The sequence below is a fragment of the Mesocricetus auratus genome, unplaced genomic scaffold (assembly GCF_017639785.1).
Source record: "Mesocricetus auratus isolate SY011 unplaced genomic scaffold, BCM_Maur_2.0 Super-Scaffold_2245, whole genome shotgun sequence".
In the NCBI taxonomy this organism is placed as follows: Eukaryota; Metazoa; Chordata; class Mammalia; order Rodentia; family Cricetidae; genus Mesocricetus; species Mesocricetus auratus.
The window spans coordinates 50,880,783-50,904,645 of record NW_024429180.1 but is presented as its reverse complement, the minus strand read 5'-3'; the positions used below and the strand labels follow the sequence as shown (position 1 = coordinate 50,904,645).

General features: G+C 42.4%; 1 protein-coding gene, 1 long non-coding RNA gene and 1 pseudogene across 6 annotated transcripts in view; 1 reads left to right on the top strand and 2 right to left on the bottom strand.

The window, feature by feature from the left end:
• Positions 1-23,467, bottom strand: part of Ppp3cc (protein phosphatase 3 catalytic subunit gamma) — a 70,177-nt gene extending 46,710 nt beyond the window's left edge. For 3 of the 5 annotated variants that reach the window (XR_005873160.1, XR_001196532.3, XM_013114098.3), the window contains exon 1: positions 23,121-23,422. Coding sequence is in view for 3 of the 5 variants with exons in the window: in XM_013114098.3 (XP_012969552.1) it covers positions 23,121-23,169 (49 nt within the window). In the remaining 2 variants the exon portion in view is untranslated. Of the gene's footprint in view, positions 1-23,120 lie in introns of all 5 variants that reach the window. The other 2 variants (XM_013114101.3, XM_013114100.3) reach the window with 2 other exon arrangements.
• Positions 8,870-10,902, bottom strand: LOC101842063 (annotated as a pseudogene).
• LOC110341043 lies at positions 17,093-17,962 on the top strand. The gene is made up of 2 exons (XR_002382929.2): positions 17,093-17,329; positions 17,637-17,962. It is a non-coding gene; the product is annotated as an uncharacterized LOC110341043 (long non-coding RNA).
• Positions 23,468-23,863: the final 396 nt, after the last annotated feature.

The following is a 23,863-nucleotide window of genomic DNA, read 5'->3' as shown; positions in this document are numbered from 1 at the left end:
CTATAAAAAGTTCACGTAGCTCGGGGCAGTGGTGGCACATGCTTTCAGTCCCAGCACTCAGGAGGCAGAAGAAGGTGAATCTCTGCCAGTTCGAGGCCAGCCTGGTCTACAGAGCAAGTTCCAGGACAGCTTCCAAAACAATACAGAGAACCCCTGTCTCAACCCCCACCCAAAAGGGGCTAGATAGATGTCTCAGTGGTTATGAGCATTGGCTGTTCTTCCAGAAGACATGGGTTCAATTGCCAGCACTCACATGGCAGCTTACTGTCTGAAACTCCAGTTTCAGGGAATCTGATACCTTCACACCAATTAGTTAAATAAATTATTATTTACTATTATTTGGTTTTTCGAGACAGCGTTACAGAGTTAAACAAATACAACATAAAAGAATGCAACACATCTTTGCATCATTAAAACAAATGTTCCACAGCATACACAAATGCAGCACACTTTAAAGTAATATTCCACAACACAAGTCTCTAGTGATGAGCTGCACTCCCAGACCTACATTCTTTATTCTTTTTTTTTTTAGACCAGGCTGGTCTTGAACTCACAGAGATCCGGCTGCCTCTGCCTCCTGAGTGCTGGGATTAAAGGCGTGTGCCACCACCACCTGGTTCTTTGTTGTTCTTAATCATCTTTATTTACATGTAAATATACTTTGACCCATTTTGAAACTGGTTTTAACAAAACTGACTACAAAGAAATTAAAAGTTTTCTTTTGAAAACAGATACTTTTATTTATGAAAACTGTGTATCATAATTTAGCTAACATTTTCTTACTGTTAGATTATTTTAAAATGTTTTACTTATTGTTACTGATTACAATGCTATGAATATTCTCCTAAAATTTTTACTTATTGTTGCAGATTTATATTGCTATGAACATTCTTGGTTTGTTGCTGCTTCTGAAACAGCAGCTCTCTCTGTAGCCCGCCAGCCTTAAACTCTAGACAATCCTGTTTGAGTGTCCTAAGAGCTTGAGATTCTAGGCCTGGCCCACCACACCCTGCTAGCCTCCTTGCATATTTCTTCCCCAAAATCTTTGATGTGTTACCCTTTGATGGATATTTAGGAGCCAAATATACCAATTATCTAATGCAACCTAACAAAATGTTCAGGAACACAGTGACTTAAAACAACAACCCCTTACTGTCGCTCATAGCTATGGACTGTGAATTAGAAGATGCAGCAGAACTGACTGCCTGTCTGGAATCATCTGAATGCTGCTCTCACTCATCCAGCTGCCCGTCAGGTTGTTGATGAGAATACCTGCATGTGGCCTTTATGTGACTGAGTCCCAAGAACAAGCATCCAGAAAGAGCAAGCCAGAAGGAAGCTGTATGCTTCCTGCGTAGCCTCACATGCCACATCTGACCTTTCCCAACTCAGACTGTTCCAGTATTCTCAAGCCCACCCACGTTCAAGGGGAAGAGAGGTAGATTCCACCCACAGTTGGAGAGTGGTACAGTTCTGTGAAAGCCGAGCCAGGGCTGGTGCTAAGGCCATATACTGCAAGTAAAAGGACTGGGGTTGTGGTTCAGTGGTAGATGAGGCCCGAGCTTCAATCCCCAGTACTTCCTACCCCTGTAAGCGTTTCGGGCGGATCGGGTTAGGACAGGTATTCTGGCACTCGGGAGTCACAGAATACTGAGTGTTACACAGCTCAGGTGGAAAGGTATCCTGGAGTTCGGGAGCCAAGGACCACCACAGGTTGTAGGAAGCTTAGCAGCTTACAGCCTTGCCTCAGGGAAAGGTTTCCCCAGTGTATCAGCTCCTCTCTGGCAGGACAGGGTCTTCCAGCTGGGGATATTCGCCCAGTGTAGCAGTTTTGCTCAGCAGGAGGTTGCTACAGTTCAGCTCTGCTCTGGGAGAGTGGAGAGCGGAGAGCAGAGCAGAGAGCAGAGAGCGGAATATAACAACTCTGCTCTGCCGAGGGAAGGTTTCCCTGGCAGAAGTGTTACAGCCCTGATCGCTCTGCTCTGCCCAGGGTGGCCTCTGCTCTGCAGCCACGGTAAAAGAAGGTCTTCACCCAAAGCTCATTGAAGGGATTTATTGGGAGGGAAGAATCCAGGAGTGGCTGCCCTCTGCTAGAGTGGCAGAGGACAGCCCAGTAACGCGAACAGCAACAAGCTGAACAGACACAGAGTTTATATAGGGCTTCCAGGGTGGGGATTGGTCAGATTTTAGTGCTGAGCTCAGATTGGCTAGAGCTCTGCTCGAGGATTGGTTAGTTTTCTGCACAGGATTAGGGTCAGATTTGGCTCTGGTTTTCAGGGCCAAAGTGTGTTTCTTTCTCTGGTTCTTTTTAGCCCTTTTGGCTCCAATTTTAGGGCCAGGGTGCATTTCTTTAGTTCTAGTTGCAGAGCCAAAGTGTGTTTCTTTGGCTCTGCTCAGGATGTGTCTCTTTGACTGGTCCCTTTCCCCTACAATCCCTACTCCCAAAGGAGAGAAAACTAAATCCTTGAGATAAAATAAAAAAAAAAATTATAGCCTTTCAATAATTACAAATATATTTGGGTTTGGTTTAGTTTGGGGTTTTTTTTTTGGTATTTGTTAGTTTTGGGGGTCTCATGATATTATAGTCTTGGATAGCCTGGATCTCAATACACAGACCAGGCTAGCTTCAACCTTGCTTTGATTCTCTTGTCTGGCTGCACAGTGTAGGGATTACCAGCATGCCCAGCTTACAAATACACTCTCTTGTTAGAAGTGGTGGAGCCAGACTGACTGACGCACAGTCCTGAAGCATGCTGAGTATTATGTTGAGTATGCCCTACCATGAGCTGTACCCCCAGCCGCACACATACACAAGAAACTAACACTGGCTGCCTTTTTAAGTTAAAAGAGAAACCGCAACTTGTACTACACGATGACTCATAAAACAGAGAGTGAGCACACCAAACCAAAATGTGCATCACTGATTATCAAGACCCAGGGCAGAGCCTTCAAATCCATGTCTCAAGATAAGACAAATTAAGTCAAAAGCTGCAGGCACTAGGTTCAACCTAACACTGGCGCTTTGCTACTTTCTTGTAGCAACTCTAGTTTACTCTCACTAGTTCTTGCCCAGATTGCAAACTTCTGCCTAAAACTTGACGCCTGCTACTTACTAGTCTAGCAGTAGTACGCGATGAGTGCCTGTCCCTAATTCCCTCCCTTTTCCAGAGAATCAGTTTCCTCTGGATCTCCTTGTTGAAACATGTCAAATAAACCTACCACCTCGCCCCCATTTTTAAGAGTTTGAGAGAAAAATAACAGGGCAAGCAAACGGTCAATCTCTTGCCTCTTTTGCTCTCTTCCCTGTGGTTCATGATTCTAGACTGTCATAGGCCCCACACCTTCCTTTATTGTTGGCACTACCAAGTCCTTTCCCTGCCCATCACCAAATACAGACTAGTTACTCAGATACTTGGAAAGATAAACAATGCAAATGAAATTTTAAAAAATGGTGGACTGGTGAGATGGCCCAGCAGGCAAAGGTGCTTGAGGTACACGCCTGGTGATTGAGGCCTATCTCAGGGACACGCTTATAGGTGGTAGAAGACAGCTGCCTCTACACACATCGTGCTCACACACATAAGTAATATTAGCTTTACTATTTTTAAAATTACTTGGCTATCAGAGGAAGACTTCCCTAAACAAAACAAGAACAAATAAAAAGGAAGATCCAATTGATTATGGGGTATATGGAACATTATTTCAAACTAAATACAAATTCTTGTCTGAGTTTCTGTCTGGGACACCCAATGTGTCATCTCCAGAACCTTAAATGCCACTATGCTGCCTCTGCCAGCCAGATGACAGAATGAATCATTATCCAGGAAATGGGCCAGTACTTGAGGTCAAAACATCTATCATGAAAGGCTTGATAAGCATTTACAACCTACCAAGAAAGGGTACAGATCTCAAGTGGTAAATGCCCTGGTTTGACTAAAGAATGATCACAAGTAGAGACAGAAAGAAAACAGAAGCCACAGCTGCTTGAAATGCTAAGACTTGCATAAGAGACAAACCGAACTAAAGCAACCCCACTGTACAATGCAGACCACCTAAGCCAAGCACCGTTCCTCAGCATCAGCACCCTAGACCTCTCCCCTTCCTGCTGCTGTGACCCTCTAATACAGTTCCTCATGCTGTGCTGACCCCAACCATAAAACTATTTCGTTGCTACTTCGTAACTGTAGTTTTGGTACTGTTATTGAGTCATAATGTAAATATCTGATATGCAGATATCTGCTATGTGATCCTGTGAAAGCGTTGTGACCCACAGGTTGAAAACCACTGCCCTAGACACTCATGATTCTAGTCCACAAACTAATCTGCAACTTCGAGGGAGCTCATGAAGACTAAAGGCAAAACCACTCAAATTAGATTTTAACCACCCGCTGACCAGACTACTAACCTTACCTCAACTCTTCATACCTTTCTTTTACAGACTTTCTGACTCACATTACTTTCTACAATAAGCTAAATAACTAAAGCTTGTTTTTCATCACAACTGTGTTCCTGGTGTTCTGCAGTGTGAGCTTTACACTTCTTTTTTTTTGTTTGTTTGTTTTTTCGAGACTGTGTTTCTCTGTGGCTTTGGAGGCTGTCCTGGAACTCCCCTTGGTAGTCCAGGCTGGTCTCGAACTCACAGAGATCCACCTGTCTCTGCCTCCCGAGTGCTGGGATTAAAGGCGTGGGCCACCAACACCCGTCTTACTAAATACCTTTTAAAACTATATGAGATATAGTTATTAATAAGTCAAAAATAAATGCCTTTAGACTTGTATTTCATTCCATTATAAGTGAATCAACAGTAATACTACTAATATTCAATCTAGGCAAAGTACTACTGGGTATCAGAAGATTGAAAATTCACTGTTTCTATAAGCCTAGAAAATTATCAAGTAGCTCTAGGTGGTACTGAACTTGAGATTCTTATTGAAAGCAAACCACCAGTCTGTTTCAGTACCTTTTAAGCACAAGGTTTCAAGTCCAATTCTTATACCCCCTTAGAAAAGGTTAGTACACATAATCCCAGTGCAGGGGAGGCAGAGACAGGTGGGGCCCTGGAACATACTAACCCAGCCAGCAAAGCCTACTTGGTGATCTCAAGGCTACTCAGAGTCTGTCTCAAAAAGTAAAACCAAAGCTTCATGTGATGGTACACATCTTAAATCCCAGCACTGGGAAACAGAGGCAGGTGAATCTCTGAGTTTGAGGCCAGCCTGGTCTACAGAGTGAGTTCTAGAACAGCCAGGACATAGAGAAATGCTGCCTCAAAACAGTAATAATGATGATGATAACAATGTATGTGTGGGCCGGGAGGTGGTGGCGCACACCTTTGATCCCAGCACTCAGGAGGCAGAGGCAGGCAGATCTCTGTGAGTTCGAGACCGGCCTGGTCTACTGAGCGAGTTCCAGGACAGGCTCCAAAACAATACAGAGAAACCCTGTCTCAAAAAAACAAAAACAAAAACCTGTGTGTGTGTGTGTGTGTGTACATTCACAAGTAGTAAGATATTTTAACTGCTGAGCCATCTCTCCAGCTCCCAAAGAGTTCTTAAAATCACAGATATTATTATGGGCAGAGGATACAGCTCAGTGGCAGAACCCTTGCTTAGCATGTACAAGTCCCTGAGTTTGATCCTAGTACCACACAACACACACACACACACACACACACGCACGCACGCACACACGCACGCACGCATGCACGCACACACAGATGAATGTAAAACTATTTTGTTAATTAAGGAGCATTAAAAAACCCCACAAATCTCTTCAAATCCTACCAATTAAAATGATCACTGTTAATATAATATTATATGCATTATTATTTTTTACTTAAATATATTGTTTTATAGTCAGTTATGCTGTAGACATACTATTTTTAGTTTAGTAGTAAGCTACTCAAATTTCCTTGTGCAAATAAATATCCACAATCCTGTGATTTTCAGAGCTGGGGTCATCTCACTGGTCTACTGCTGTGAAATACTAAAGAGTTTGCTGCTGGTTTGCTTTGTTAATAAGACATAATGTGTCAACAAGCTAAAAGCTTATTTACTGACCAGTATAGCCTGCTCACTTATGAATAATCAATAAGGACTTTGGTATCTTTTGCCTACTTTTCATACTTACAGTTCTTTAAATATAGATGACTAAAAATATACACACATATTAAAGCTAGCTGGAACCCAGTCACACATATTATAAGTGTTTCCCTAAAACATGCCTTTTAAAAGACAGAATTACAGCCGGGCGTTGGTGGCGTACGCCTTTAATCCCAGCACTCGGGAGGCAGAGGCAGGCGGATCTCTGTGAGTTCGAGGCCAGCCTGGTCTACAAAGTGAGTTCCAGGACAGCTTCCAAAGCCACAGAGAAACCCTGTCTCGAAAAAAACCAAAAAAAAAAAAAAATCAAAAGACAGAATTACACTTGGGAGTCAGAGGCAGGTGGATCTCTGTGAGTTTGAGACCAGCCTGGTCTACAGATTGAGTTCCAGGACAGGTTCCAAAGCAACACACAGAAACCCTGTCTCTAAAAACAAAAACAAAATAAACAAAAAAAGAATTACAAACTAGACAGTATTCAAAGAACATCTTTTTTTTTTACATTACTAACATAAACACTCAATACCTAATAAATCTATTTCCAATCTAAAAGTCTGGGTAATAATGATAGCTGTTAAAAGTGAAGTTCTGGAATCTTTGGTAGATAATGTATGATATAGCATATGTCTATAATCTCAGCACTTGGGAAACGGAGGCAGGAGGATCTCCTCAAGTTTGAAGCCAACCCAGCCTATACAGCAAGTTCAAAGTCAACTACCTATGGAAGAGTCTATCTGAAAACAAAACAAAAAGACACAACCACAAATGTGAAATACACAAGTACAGAAGACACACAGAGTCTGTCAGCACAACGGTTAGTGCCACCACTTGTCAGTGGAAGACAGACTGTAAGCATGGGAAATTACACAGCGAGGAGAGAACTAATGATGGCTGGAGAAACACGAAGCTTTGGGTAGCACCAAATTTATTACATTGAAAGAAAAATCCGTTTAGCTGTCTTTCAACTCTTTTTTTTAATAGTAATTTAATTAATATTCAGAAACTTGTGAAATAAAAGGTCATGATGAGTAATTAAGAAATGTAGTACAATTATCAAAGGATCTCAACATTATTTCCCTTTATAAAAGTATCCCAATAAAACAAAATAGAAACACAAAAGTCAAATTAGATATTTTAGTTTTAATATCTTCCCTGAGTTTCTTTTTAAAACATCAAATTTAAATAAGGCCATTTAAAAACTGACCTGGAGGCTTACCCTCCATGCTGCCATGGGTAATGCATTTAGCATAAGAGGCTGCTGAAATGGCCCAGGGCTGAAAATGCCTGTGATCTGATCTGCCTGTGCCCCTGTCACAGGATCGCTTCAGCCACTGCAGCACAAGACCTTAAATCACACCATTTTATCTTGACCTGCCATTACGTAACACATGAGACTATATACCAAATGCAGACGGATAATTTCAATTAATAATCACTGTATTTCTAAATGGCTTTGGAAACTATACAGCAAATTTTGGCAATAATATAAAAATAATTATTTTTGCATGTGAAAAATCTTACACAAGCAAGAATTAGTAAGCAAATCACCTCAGTCCTCAAAATCTGCATCATAAAAAAATTAAAAATAAGAATTCACTAGACCCAATAAAACAAAGTAGAAAAGACATTATTATGAGGTGGCACTTGGGTACAGGTACTCCAGTTTCCAAACAGTAGCTGTCCCCCTAGCCATTAAACAAAATCAGCCCATATTAAGTTTCTATTGGCTCAATTTCAATCATATGCATATATGTATACGAGCATGCATGACTGTCAGCGATCAAGCACTCAATTCACACAGCCAAGTCTAATCAAATTATGAATAAAGGCTTACTTGGAATTAAAGTTTTTGTTTTCTACTTCCAATGCTCTAAGTTATTTGCTAGGCTTGTATTGTCAGACACTAGAAATTATCATTCACATTTTCTAGTCAAGTGTAAAAACAAGAAGGCTTCAGATAGTATCTTTTAGTCATTCTGGGGCCTCCCAAAGAGAGATGGCAAGGTCTGCAAACTTGTAACTTCCCTGGGTCATAATAAAGCTGCAAATAAATTTAGCAAATGCTAATGACCATGAACTGATAAAATGCAGTGGTAAAATGATTGTTCTAAACACCTAAGTACAGCATGTATTCACATTCCTATTGTGTACTAGATACACAAATGTCTCATTAAGTAAATGGGGGCTCCCTCCGAGGCAGAGAAAAACAAGGTATCTTGAGGCAGGAAAGCCCAGATTGGCCTTGAACTCAAGAATCCCCTGCCTCAGTTTCCCAAGTAGTTCTTTCTTTCTTTCTTTCTTTCTTTCTTTCTTTCATCCTTTCTCTTTCTTTCTTCCTTTCTTCCGGTTTTGTTTTGTTTTGGAGTTGTCCATTGGTCCCCAGAATCACGTGTGTGTGTGTGTGTGTGTGTGTGTGTGTGTGTGTGTGTGTGTGTGTGTGTGTGTGTGTGTGAGGGAGGGATCGGCCACACCTTCAGGCTTGACTGTACAGATTAGAACCCTATGGGGCACAATGAATTCAGATTTTTCATGATATAGTATAAAGCCCCGAGTCCTGTGTATATTACACATCCTTAGCCTAACATCTTGTAAACCCTTCAAGACGGGGAAATATCACTAACCTCCTGCCTCCTCCTACGTTAAAAAAAAAAAATCAGTCCTCATATAAAAAGAATCCCTATAAGTTGTATTACATGTAACCATCATGGTTCAATTATAGCAACTTTGTAACCTCAGAAATTCTCAAAGCTTGTACAGGTATACATACATAAGCAGGTGGTATCTACTTTATTTCATACCAACTGAGTAACAGATAGTACGGAAACCACTTCATGATCACTTTCAGTCTGGAGGACTCTGTCCTGGCAGCTACCATTCCAGTTCCACAGGGTACTGCCCAGTGAGGCAAGCTGTACAGTGTCCGGTCTTCTCAAAGCATTCCAGACCATGTCCATTTTCTTGAGTTGTAATGTCATGTTTTTTTCGCTTTTTGCTTCTTGAATTTTATCTCTTGTTGCACAGATGAGAACAGTCCTTCCACTGACAAATATATAACACTGTTTGCTCCAAGGTATTCTGCAAGATGTTCAAATTCTGGCTTATTGGCTATCAGCTCTTCTTTTGTGGGTATATTTAGTCCCATGAGGCAAGGATAGTTTATTGGTGGTGAGGCGACTCGAATGTGTACCTCTTTTGCCCCGGATTCTTTGAGGAGTTTTATGATGGGTGAGATAGTATTGCCTCTCACAATTAATCATCTATGAGAACAATTCTTTTGCCTTTGAAGTTGTCAGACAACACACCAAACTTTTTTGCAACACCAAGTTGCCTTAACCTCATGTTTGGCTGAATAAAGGTTCTTCCCATATACTGGTTTTTACACAGCACCTCCACATAGGGCAGACCACACTTAGCTGTATAGCCAAGAGCAGCAGGCATAGCTGACTCTGGAACCGTGCTAACCAAGTCTGCCTCCACAGGTGCTTCAATCACCAGTTGCTGACCACAGCGGTACCTTATGGTGTAAACCATTTGGTCTTCAAATATACTATCTGGTCTTGCAAACATATTCCAAAATACAAAAAGCCACTGGGTCTCCTTCAGACCTTGGAATTGTATCAAGTGTTCTGATACCATGTCTGGGTATTTCTACAATTTCTCCGGGCTTGACTTCATGGGAATATCTTGCACCAATAGATAAAAAGCTGCAAGATTCAGAAGATACCACCCAACCTTCAGTCTCTTAAGACTTTTTCTCTTTGTCATCGATATCAGAAACTGGAATAAGACGACTGATGCACAGAGGACGATTTCCTTACGGATCTTGCACTGCATAAATGACGTCTCTGTGCATTATAAGTAGGGAGTACGCCATGGGCGCTTCCTTCATTAACTTCTTAATTCTTGCTGCCTAGTCCGGGGTATCGTCTCGTTCCTGAGGAGGGGTATATGCATGTAACTGGGTAATCATTTCACTACCGGATAATGTGGACAGCCCAATGCCATGGCGCAGAAGCTTTTTCCTTAGGTGAGCTGCGTTTTCCAGTGCACCGTTGTGTGCCGCAGCTATTTTCCCACGAACAGTTTCAACAACAAATGGTTGGCAATTTTCCAGCTCACACTTTCCCATCGTGGCATATCTTGTATGTCCAAATCCAAGATTTGAGACATATAATTTCTTCAAATTGTCTTCAGTAAAAACATGATTTAAAAGACCCATTCCCTTATGCACCTTGAATGTAGGCACTGAACTCCCATCACTGGTCACAATGCCAGCACTCTCCTGACCCCGGGGGTGCTGCAGCCCCACGTGTGCCAGAGAGATCACATGCGGCACATCTAGCTACATGGGCCACTCTCCAGAAGCGATGCACCCGAACACGCCACATTCCTCACGGACCCCCGACTCCTCCAGTTCCATGGCGGCGCCGAAGCACGAGGAGGGACCTGCTGCCGCGGGGTGGTCCAAGCGCCAACCAGCTGCCCGCTGTGCTACAGTACACTTCAGAAGCTCCCGCTAAAGACTCCGTCCTTCAACTCTTGCACAAAAATTAAAAATAGATATACTAAAGGGGAGAAAAGAAAAAACTCCAGGCACAATTGTATACATTTTATTTTTTTTTAGATTTAGTTTATTTTACATGTATGAATATTTTGCCTGCAGGTATGCATACGTAATATGGGAGTCCCTGGTGCCCGAAAAGGTCAGACGACTTGGATCCCTGAAACTGGAGTTATGAATGGCTATGAGCCACCATGCCACTGCTGGGAATTAAACCTAGGTCCTCTCCAAGAGTGACCAGTGCTCTTAACCAGTGAGGCATCTCTCCAGCCCCCATAAGGATGTTTAAAATAAACTACTTTAAAAATATAATTTGTTATAAAGTAGTATAGCAAATAATATAAATACTATGTGCCAGGTGTGTGAATATAAAATATTCAACTTTTCGGTATCCATTTCAAAGTTTTAATTAATTTATTTATTTTTGGTTTCTGAAACAGAGTTTCTCTATATAGTCCTGGTTTGTTTTAACCATATATGGGAGGTGTATATGAATGCAGTCTCCTCAAAGGCACCATATATCCTGGAACTGGAGTGATAAAACAGTTGAAAACTGCCTACTGTGAGTGCTGGGAATTGAACCTGGGTCTTCTGGAAGAGCAGCCAGTGCTCTTAACCACTTGAGTCATCTCTCCAGCCCCCATTTCAATGAAAAACAAACAAACAAACAAACAAATCACAATGTTACTCTTCCTCCTTCCTCCCCACAGGTTAAATAGTACCTTAAAGTGGTAAATTCTTCTCATGTGTGTATAACTTTGTTACTAATGTGTATTTTGAATTTTTACACAAATATTTTTTATTTAAGTGGTACTATACTGTGTGTCCTTTTGCAACTTACATTTTTAGACTAACCAGAGCTTTCAATACTTCTCTGGAATGGGGCCAAGGCACCCTTGTTTTTCGTCATGGTTGTTACTACCTCCACAGGAAACCTAACTTTTAACCACCTGTCAGTTTCTGTTATATTACTTTACAGTGCTTCCAACTCAGAGGCAAAATCTTAATCAAACCAGACTTATAAATGACTCAAACTATAAAGCTGAATTTTTGCTGAGGAATGTTATTGTTGCTGCTCTAAAGGAGAAATATTATAAGTTTTGTGTTGCTGGTACTGTTGAATAGCATTTTATTATGTTACATATGTATGCTAGGCAAGCTGCCGACCACTGTGCTAGACTCCCAGCCCACTGAAACGCATCTTGATTGTGGTGGTCTGTAGGCAAGATGACATAAGTAAGCAAGGAATATAATGCACGCGCTCGCACGCGCACACACACACACACACACACACACACACACACACATGGGATCATTAAAAAAAAAAACCACCTCTGGATTTATGCCAATGCCACTCTGGTGTCTAGGGTCTAGTTGTGGTGGTATGTAAAGTTGACACTAAGGCAAAGTGGGACTTAGAAGGGTCTGGGAGTCATCTATACATTTTCTTGTAATATTTATGTATAATTACCAAAGTAAAAATTAGTTTTCAAGCTAAAGTACACCGAAAAAAATTCTACAACCTTTTTGTCATCAAATTCAAGCTGATGTGTTGCTATAATGTACATCTAGCACCTAAACAGTGTACATAGCATAAGCAAATAAAAGTAAAATCTAATTAGACCTGCATCAATGAGAAAAGGCCACACTGGAGATGACCACTTTAATCTTAAATAAAAGATAAATCGGAAAAGCAACTGCCTATAGGTGGCTATTTTTAGATAACCATATGTTCTTACCCATGGGACAGGAGGATTTGTCTAAACAGCTATCTCTGTTCACCACAAACAACTTTGCTTCATTTCTATTTTAAGCCAGCAAACCTGATTTGCATGCTTGTTTTCTAACCCACTCACCTACCTTTCCAGTCATGAACTATTTACAGAGGAGGTTCGCTTGAACACTGAAAATCATTGGTTCTTTTTAGGTTCTTGCATAGCTTACTGGAACAAGAAATTTATTTCAGTAACCTGACATGCACTCTTGGAAACCATTCCCTCTGTTCTGATGCTCACAGTACTCACTGTCAAAGAACAGCCAAGCAGCAGCCCTCCTGCAGCTAATCAATCAGTGTCAGTCAGCAGAAAGGCTAACTTTTTTTCTGGAAGGCATGGGAGTATTTTATGCACTTAGGAGACTAAGACAGGAAGATAATGCATTTGAGGCCAGCCTGGGCAACTTAATGAGACTCTGCCTCAAAAAGAAACAAAAAATAAAAGGAAAGACTAGAGAGATGACTCAATGGGTTAAGAATGCATATTGCTCCTGCAGAGGACCCAAGTCCAGGCATCTACAACCATCAACAATTCCAGCCTAGGGTCCATCACCCTCTCTGAACTTCAGTCACACACACACACACACTCTCTCTCTCTCTCTCTCTCTCTCTCTCTCTCTCTCTCTCTCTCTCTCTCTCTCTCTCTCTCTCACTCTCTCTCTCTCTCTCACTCACTCACTCGCGCATGCACACACACACACACACACAAATAAAACAAATACTTAAAAAGGAAAGCCACATTTGAGGGTTACAGGATATTAGGTAGGTGTAGATACTTAGATAAGGGTGTTTGCACTTCTAAGAACTGGGATTACTGTGAGTGATCTCCGATTTTTGTGATCAAATGCCTGTAGACACCTGTAGCACTTGAAAGGCAGAGGAGGCAGAAGGCAAGAGGATATCAAGTTCAAGGCCAGCATGAGATACATAGTAAGATCTTGTTTCAAAAAGCCAAAGACAAGAGTCAGCAAGATGGCTCAGCAGGTAAAGGTTCTAGCTAACAAGCCAGATGATCTGAGTTCTATCCTAGTAATCGACATGGTAGGAGAGAACCAATTCCTGAAAGATGGCCTCTGACCTCCAAAATCATGGCCCAGTCTTCCTGTGACCACCACCTAGCACCACCACTAGCAAATAAATACATAAACTAGTCAGGTGTTGGTGGCTCACTCCTTTAATCCCAGCACTCGGGAGGCAGAGGCAGGTGGATCTCTATGAGTTCAAGGCCAGCCTGGTCTACAGAGTGAGTTCCAGCAGCCTCCAAAACAATACAGAGAAACCCTGTCTCAAAAAACCAAAAAAGAATATATATATATATATATGCATGCTATGTAACACACATCAAAAGATCTCTCCTTTTTATCTCAAACTCTACAGCCTCCTGTCAACAGCTCTACAGTGACACCATGCTTTCCATAACAGTGTAGAATAGTCAAAGTAACCAACTGGAGACTGGGGGGCAGTTCAGTCAATAAAGTGCTTTGCTTGGAAAATCTCAGTTTGATTCCCCAGAACTTATGTAAAAACTCTGAGTATGACTGGCAATCCCAGCACTAGGGAAGCTTTCTAGGGCTCACAGGCCAAGCCAGTCTAGTCTGATAAATGGCAGGCCGGGGAGAGATCTTGCTCAAAGAAGGTTGATGGTATTTCTTTCTTTTTTTTAAGATTTATTTATTTATTTATTCATTACATATACAGTACTCTGTTTGCATGTTTGCCAGCACACCAGGAGAAGGCATCAGATATTATTATAGATGGTTATGAGCCACCATATGGTTGCTGGGAATTGAACTCAGACCCCTGGAAGAGCTGTCAATGCTCTTAACTTCTGAGTCATCTCTGCAGCCCCGGTTGATTGTATTTCTTTCTCAGGATACCTGAAATTGTGCTCTGGCCTCCACATGCATGTGAACCACATATAACATACAGCCCATAAACACATACAATAACACAATAAAAATAATAATAACCTTATGCGGGACAATGGTGGTACACACCTTTAAACCCAGCATTTGAGAGGCAGAGGCAGGTGGATCTCAGAGTTCCAGGTCAGCATGGTCCACAGAGCAAGTTCCAAGACAGCCAGGGCTAGAAAAAGAAACTCTGTGACCCCCCAAAAAATGCCCACACAAACAAACAAAACCAACAACAACAACAAACCAAGCCTAGTGGTGTACACGTTTAATCCCAGCAGAGGCAGGCATGTGCTCAAGCAAGGCCACACTGGTCTACAGATTGAGTTCCAAGACAGCTAGAGCTGTTACATAGAGAAACCCTGTTTCAAACAACAACAACAACAAAAATTAATAACAATAATAACAATGTTATTATAATAGCCATGCTTGTATGGCTACATCCACCTTTATTATGCCAACCTACCCCACTTCACTTTTAAAATTTTAAACAAAGCCTCGCTATTCATAAAGAAATACAAATTAAGTCTCATCTTTTTAACTACTGATCATAATCAAAGCTTAAAGGATTATCAATTTATAGGGTGTGGGAGCAAACCTTCCACACCAGATATGGTCTATTTATCATCCACCTTTCACAGGCATTAGTCACAGGCAGCTCCATGGTTCCAACACTCTGTCATATTGTGGGGAGGCTATTAAGTGCTATATTCTGTGAGCACACCCCAAGCTGCATTTAAGCTTCTAAATATAACCAAAAAATGTGTTCAACATAGTAAGGATTCATCAATACTTGTTTTTGAACAGACAGATTTCCAAAAGTCTATGTATACTATAAAAAAGGGCATTTTACCATTTTTCTCCATTTAAGTTTAAATCTTTGCAAAATGAAGGAGAAACGACAATATATTATTGTCTTTATTTCACATGCCAGTTTACCTAGAAAAGGCTTCCTGCAGAGTTCACCAACATTTACGATTAACACTCACCTCTGTGTTGGGGCCTCAAATATGCCGAGCGAGCTCCACCAATGAACTACTCCCCTAGCCGAAGATGAACTTAATGAATAACTGCTAGTATTTACTAAGTGCCAACAATGGGAACTGCGCTAAGCACGCCACATACACTATTCTTTAAATTCTGAGGTCACTGCTAGCTCCTATTTTAAACTACAGCAAGGAACAACAAATAACAAAAGTCATGCAGGTTGTGAGCAGAGTACCATTCTCTTCCCTATACTATTATCCAAAAACTAAGATTCTTATAGTTACACTTACACATTCCCTAGGGACCCAGCCATGTGCTAGACACCTCATTCAGTTTTAAGGATACACAATTGCCGGGCGGTGGTGGCGCACGCCTTTAATCCCAGCACTCGGGAGGCAGAGGCAGGCGGATCTCTGTGAGTTCAAGGCCGGGCTGGACCGATAGCCTCCAAAACAATACAGAGAAACCCTGTCTCGTAAAAACCAAAAAAAAAAAAAAAAAAAAAAAAAAAGGATACACAATTATTGCCCTTGAAAAAAACAGTTCAGTGTGAGTATTTGGGGAAGGAGGGTGGACCCAGGGTTCCATGCATACGAGGCAAGCGCTCTACCACTGAACTCCAGAGTGCTACATCCTGTGTGAAAACACTCCCAGTGTTCGTAAAACTGGGGCTAGAAAGAAAGCTAGGTGGCTAAGAGCACTTTTTGCTGTTGATGAGGACTTAGGTTCAGTTCCCAGCACCCACAGAGTGGCTCACAATGATCTGTGACTCCAGTTCCAAGGGATCCAACACCCTCTTCTGGACACACATGATGCACATACATACATGCAGACAATGCTCATACACTTAAAATAAAAGGAAATCTTTTTTTAAAAGTTTGTAAAGCAGTAAGATTATTAGTGGAAGTTCATAGGAAAAAATTGCTGCTGCTGCTGCTGGTGGTGGCGGTAAAAACAGCATCTAATACATATATACAACTTACTGCGTGCCTCCTACTGCACTTTGGAGAGTCTATTAATCTTCCCAGTTACCCTGTAAGTTCTTCATTATCGTTCTCTAGACAATCAAACTGCCCAACTGGTTTGCTCATGGCCATGCAGCCACCTCCTGAAAGGAAGAATCTGAATCCAGGTAAATCTGACTTTGAAGCTATGATCTAAAACCGTATTTTTTTTTTTTGTTTTTTTTAAGACAGGGTTTCTCTGTATTGCATTGGAGCCTATCCTAGAGCTCTCTCTGTAGACCAGGCTGGCCTCAAACTCACAGAGATCCACCAACCTCTGCCTCCTGAGTGCTGGGATTAAAGGCGAGTGCCACCAACGCCTGGTCTAAAACCGTATTTTTGTTTTGTTTTTTGAGACAGAGTTTCCCTGTGTAGCCTTGGCTGTCCTGGAACTAGCTCTGTAGACCAGACTGGTCTCAAACTCAGAGAGATTTTCCTCCCTCTGCCTCCAGAGTGCTGGGATTAAAGGTGTGTATCACCACTGCCAAGCCATTCTTCTTTACAGCCATCTAGCAGAGGAAAACATTATCAGAAGTCTTCTCAGTTCAATTTTGAAAAATAAATGGATGAGATAGGTTGTAGGACAAATTCTCCACAGAAGTAATGCCCAGCCACAGATGTAAAACACCCAGGGACCTACAAGCAGCAGTTGGTAGGTTGGAGATGTGAGATGTTGAAGAGGAAGTGGATAGAGAGGTTAGTGAGGTTTTGCATGCAGGAAGGTACTGTTCACCAACTCAGAACCTACCCTCCAGGCAGAAGGTACTCATGAAAGAGTCCAAGCCTGAGAAAAGTCCTTTACATCGGTCACAGGTCCTGGGGACAGCATGGAGAATAAACAGCTGGAGCAAAGGGCCACTCAATGGATAAGAAGATGTGAGAGGGATAAAGTATGTTACTCAGAAACCAGAAGTCCAGCTCATCTCATCTGGTGGGGCAGGCTCTGCAGTAAACAGGAGAGCTCCTCATTTGAGCCAGTTACTAACAGGGTAAGTGGTGTGGTAGCAGGACAGGAAGAAGCTTAGAAAGCCTTTCTTCTCTATTCACAGTGTTGGTGCCTATCCCTCAATCTTTCCCCTCACTTCAGCCTCTCTAGTAAAATAAAAAAATTACTGCTGCACATCATTTATTTATGTGATAGCTTAATAGTTTTATTATTGTAGATAAGGTTGATAAGCCTTTTTTAATACATCAAAAATAATTTTGCTATCCTCTTTTTTAAAATTTTACTTCATGCGTATGATTGTTGTGCCCGTGTGCATGTAAATGTACCACATGCGTGCCTGATGCCCACAGAGATCAGAAGCAGATGCCCTGAAACCGGAGTTACAGATGGTTGTGAGGTGTGATCCTTCCCATGCCATGTCCTCCTGTCTCCCACCGACCCACACGCCCCCCATGTGGGTGCTGAGAACCAAGCCTGGATCCTTGTAAGAGCAACAAGTGCTCTCGACTGCCGAGCCACCTCTCTGGCTTAAGAGAATCAGTCAGCTGCCCGGCACCTGATCTTCACTTCACTTCTATCTCCGACACTTCTGATTTACCTGCCTTTTCTTTCCTCTTTGGTTAAGTGCAGATGTTTCTCCATGCATTAAAACCTGATTGTACCATGAGGGCCCTAATGAGACTGTGAGACATGCTTTCATTTTCACTAGTCATTTGGTAGTTAAGTAGTTCCAAATAAGACAGTCCAAAATGACTACAAACTACACAACTAGCTGAATAATTCTCTTACAGATACACAACTTAAAAACTAATTTTTTGCCGGGCGGTGGTGGTGCACACCTTTAATCCCAGCACTGGGGAGGCAGAGGCAGGCGGATCTCTGTGAGTTCGAGGCCAGGCTGGACTGACAGCCTCCAAAACAATACAGAGAAACCCTGTCTCGTAAAACCAAAAAAAAAAAAAAAAAAAAAAAAAAAACCTAATTTTTTTCCCCAAAAATGTTACCCTAATGGAAAAGTACTCTATTTCTACTTAATATGGCCCAAGAAAGGGATTTAAGTATTTGTTACTCTGAGTCCTTAGTATTTCCCTCTTAACTCATCTGGCAACTTAGAGGCTTTCTAGTAAAATGTGACTGTAAGGTACTAGCCTGGGCATGTAGCTCAGTGCCACAGCACTTGTCCAGCATGTACAGAACTCAAGGCTCCATCTCCAGAACTGAAAACAAATGTGTGACAATATTGCCTTGTAGAAAGTTGTACCATCAAATGTCTAATACAAAACTTTGGTCACAACCAATAACATAAGCTAAGGAGAGGAGGAGCTTATCCCCTCTCAAGAAAGAATTAAGTGTTTAGGATGTCTTTTCATAGTCTTGAGTTCTATTCAGATGTCTGAATCTCAATAGCAACAACTTCAAGTGTCTTAAAGTTCGCAGTTATTGATTACAACTGCAAATCAAGCACAAAACAAACCCTGCTGGCAAAGCACAAGTACATACCATAAGTCTTACTTACAATGAAAATTCATATATGCAGTTTTTGTCAGGGCTGGTATTGTGCTACCCCCACTAAAAACTTAAGGTACCAATATAGGAGCAAAAAGACTTTCAAACCACGCTCATGTCAGCTACATCCTTCAGCTACAAGCATTTCCGTAAAACTACAATGTTTATGTTAAAATATGAAAGGTTTGTCTAAGGAACACTTTAATATGTGTGTCTTGTTTTCTTTTTTTTTTCTATTTATTTATTCATTTATTGGTTTTTTGAGACAGTAGCTTTAAAGCCTGTCCTGGAACTCGATCTGTAGACCAGGTGGGCCTCACAGAGATTCCCCTGCCTCTGCCTCCCAAGCACTGAGAATAAAGGCATTTGTCACCACTGCCAGGCTTTGTTTTCTTTTTAACTCAAAATTCCCAGGAGATGGAAATGCAGGAGAGTATTAAAAGCAGCTGTTTCAGGCATGAAGTTTTTGTTTTCTTCTCTTTCTGCCTTCCAAGTTTCATGATTAGCAGTGTTCAGGCTACATTTAAAAAACAAAAATCCCTCATGACATAAAAAAAGAAGATACCAAGAGGGGAAAAAAAAACCAAACACCTCCAAACAAAAAAAGAAAGTTAAGTTAGGCAGTGATGGCACACACCTTTAATCCCAGCACTCAGGAGGAAAGGATCGAGGAATTTGAGGCCAGCCTGGTCTACAAAGCTACACAGAGAAACCCTGTCTTGAAAAAACAAAACAAAAAACAAAACAAAAACAAAAACAAAACCCGAAAACTTGAAAATTGGGGAGAGGGTTCAAATGGAAATAATTTCATAACTTGGTTATTTGAATTCTTAGTTCTCTGCCCCAGATACTAGCAGCAAGACCCTAGTTCAGAACCTCTGCTTTAGAGGCTCATACAAGGATGACTTTCAAAGTGGAGAAACAAGTGAACACAGTTAGGGTACACTGTAGATAGCACTTAATAACACTTAATGAGTTAGTAAAATCCTAAGAGGTTTTAAACATAAAAGAGCTGCAGAAGAAAGCAGCCACCAGACAAATGCTGGACCAACGCTCGCCTCTTCATGATTATGGACAGGATTCCACTTGTTTCCTCTTGTTTAATCCTGTTACAATTTCATCTGCTTCCTAACCTTGGAAGTTTTCAACTGCTAATGAGTTCTCTACTAAGCACTCAGGTAGCTAGAGATCTAATATGAAGCTGGGAACAATGACATACACCTATAATCATCACAGCACTTAGGAGGGTGAGGCAGGAAGGCTTCAACAATTTGAAAGCCTTCCAGGGCTATACAGCAAGATCATGGGGCATGGGGACTGATTAATGAAACTGCTTTCTTGTTTCTTAGTATTATCTTACATTTTCACAATCATTTTGTCATTTATATGATGTAGGCTACACAAGAAAATTACTACAAATGAGGTTATTAACAGAAACAAGTGTCAAGAAAAAGCTTGTGTGACATCAAACATATTTGATTGGAGCCCTGGAAGGCAGAGGCCAGCCTGGTCCACACAGTGAGCTCCAGCCTTGGCTATACAGTGAGACCCTATCTCAATAAACAGAAAAATAAATAAAGTCATGATGACAGGCTGGGCAGGACTCTTCTGCTAAAGACTAAGGCTCATAACCAAAGGATAAAAATATTAAAATGAAACTCATTATTTCTGATACTAACCAAAAAAAAAAAAAAAAGCACTAGTACACACACACAAAAGACAACTCCCCAGACAAGGCCCAGCAGCAATAGGAAAGCAGGTTTTCTACCTCCTTCAGTCTCAGAAAGCTGCATTCAAAGGACACTTAAAATACAATCACGCCCACCCACCCACTCTTCTTCAAGATTTGCTCTCACAAAAGTAGACTTTCAAGTTAACAGGAAATAACACAACCAAAAATAATGGGTGTGGCATCACCTCCGATACAGCTTTGGAGCTGTGAATAAATGAAGACTGTTCAGGCAAAAGAGCATCAAATCAGGACCCGGAGCCCAATACAATAGGCTGTTCCTGCTCACACAGTGATGCCGGCCTTGCTGTTCTCTCCTTCCTAACAAAAGCAGGGTTTCAAATTGCCTAGACTTGCCTTGATCTCACTTTGTAGCTCAGAAAGGCCTTGAACTCCTGACCCTTTTGCCTCCACCTCCTGGTGCTGGGATTACTGGCATGTACCACCACACCTGGCCTCACCCCCAATTTTGTTAAAAGCAACTTCAACTATTTCAAACTCTAGAAGACCCAAGAAAAAAGCTACCCAGAAGCCAACACTGCTGAAGTCAAGTGTTTATGCTAAAGCTATTTCATTTATTTATTTTTGGTTTTTCTGAGACAGGGTTTCTCTGTGTAGCCCTCCCTAGCTGTCATGGAATTCACTCTGTAGGCCAGGCTGACCTCAAAACAATACAGATCTGCCTGCCCCTCCCTCCTGAGGGCTGGGATTAAAATTCTGCACCACCACAGATCCAGGACACCCAGTACTACATAGAGAGACCCTGTCTCAAAACAAAAAACAAAAAACCACAAGGTTTAAACTAAGTATGTAGTTTATACTTGTATTCCCATCATTTAAGACTGCTGTAGGAGAGTAACCATGAGTTTGGCTGGTTGCACAATAGAATGAAACTTGGCTTAATCCCTCATACAGAGAGACACGGCTCTTGAAAGTTTATAGCATGTGCTAATTTCTGCTAAAGAACAAGATTGTATCATATCCCACAGACTATAAAAATGGTATTCACGTAGCTGTAAACATACTAGCAATAAACAGCACTTCTGTTTAAGTGTAAAAAGTGGTGGTTTTAAAATGTCCTTTATAAACTATGGTGGAAATAACTGGTACAAAAAGAGAATAGACTGTGAGATTCTTGAAGGTCTAAGAGTGCCACTAAGCCTTGATCAGATGTCATTTATTCTGACTTGACACAGGATTCAGGTTTAACTGGTTTCTTTGCCTGTTTCAGCTAAGAAATAGGCCTATTTTGACAGGAGAGTACTAGGAAGAAAAGGCCGGATGAAACACTATAATGGTACAGTGTTGAGAACTCATCTTAACGTAAGAGGAAACTGCCAACACCCTTACACAGTCGACTGCACTGTACAGTTCAGTTCATAAGTTAAAGTACATAACGATGACCTTGCTCCATCAGAAAGGTTGTGTGAAGTGTTTTTTTGTATTTCTATGTATTAAAAGAGGCATATACCCCCTTATGGGTTAGATGCTATGAAGACTTACACTAAAATGGTCAGGACACTTTAGCTGTTAAAGGACTGTCAACCATTTTATGAGCAATTGACTTAAGTCCCCAATGATATCAAATCCTAAGGACAGAAGTCTCAAAAGTACCATATGTATTGTTCAGCAAGGCAGATAACCAACTTTTATGATATTAATACTGTCCTCTCTGTGAGCACTCAATAGGCTCCCCCCTTAAAAAATTTATCGTTACTAATCTGTTTTCTTCTCCTAATATCAAAATGAAATGGGGGAAGAAGGTATTTTAATATTTTTCTCCCTCTGTGATGAAAACCACCTTCCCAGAAACAGCTGGTCTAAGTGTATTACCTTCTTAGAAAACAGTGCTTTCAAACCAACTATTACTACGGAGAGACAGAGGAGGTCTTCTAGTCTGACAAAGAGGCTCATGAATCAGTGGTTATGTTTGACAGGTCCTATTGGCTAAAGGGCAGAAAATACACCATAAACCCCTGAAAGATTGAGACCACTTTTACATTTTCTTCTTATAATAACAATGGAAGTAAGATATAATGGTAGACATCTCAATCAGTTTATTATTCACCAAGTCCCTACAGCCAAAGTGAAAACAGGAGACCCACATGTCAAGAAATCTGTAAGCCCCTTTAGGCATCATTAAAAAAGATTTGTGTTACTAGCACTTGTTTCTTTTAGGAAAAGCAGTGACTTGTGATATCTAAAGAAAATGGGCCAAACGTGCACGGTATACCCGCCACACCCCTGAAAAAAAATTTTAAGGGTCAGACAAGGGACTGAGCTGAGCCTAAGAAAAGGCATGACTGGGGTAAGTCAAGGGAACTCCCTGCTCACACAACCCCAGACGGCATCCCTAGATAGGAGACGAGGAAAGGGGAATCAGGAGAGAGCGCCTGGATGCTGTGGGAGTGGATGGCGGGCGCGGTCGCTCTACCCACCTCCCGCTAGGTACCCGTCCAGCAGTCACCGAGGACGCCGGCGGACGGCCGCCCGGTCCTCCCCGCGCCCTGCAGCGCCTCCCGCCGCTGCCTCCATCCCCGCTCCTCGAGTCCCCGAGCCGTCGCCCGGCGAGGGCCGTTCCCCGCGGCGCGCTCGGCACCTTTGATGACGCGATCGGTCGTGGAGAGCTGAGGGTGACTCCCGGACATGGTCTCCTCCCGGCTCCGGCGGCCCGCACGACGCGAGCCGCCGCCTTCCTCCCCAGCGGGCTGCGCTCGGCGGGCCGGCAGCCACCGTGCCGGGCCCCGGAAGACGGGGCGTCCTCGGACGGCGGCGGCCGCAGCGCCGCTCCCTCCCTGCGGCGGCGCCCGCGGCTCGGCGGGGACGACCGCGTCGAGAGCGACGGCGACCGCGGCTGAGGGACACAACTCGGGAGACCGCCGCTGCGCGCGACCGGAGCCCCGCGTGCGCGCCTCCGCGCTCACAACTTCCCGGCGGCCCCGCGTGCCGCCGCCGCGGCGCTCTGCGCACGCGCGTCCCTCGCTTTCCGCTCTGGATCCTTGCTGCCCGCTGTCAGCCTGACGTTGGGCGGAATGCTCTTTGCTGGTCACCCCTACCCCGACCTGTAGCCTCTCAAACCGGCCCCTGGGGCTACGGAGGCAACTGCGATCTTGAGACCAGGCCGGCGTCTCCCCTCGTCAGAGAGAGCCCTTGTCTTCTCATGAACGCTTCCTTCCTTACTAGTTTGTCCCCAAAGAAATTATCCATTCTACCAGTTGCTCAGATTGCCCTCTCCCATTAACCAACTCCCCAAACCTTGAAACCCACTACATCGACTTTATATTTGGTGCATAGAACTTGTACCTGGTAGCCTAAAGACCTTCGCGAACTTCCTAGTTCCAG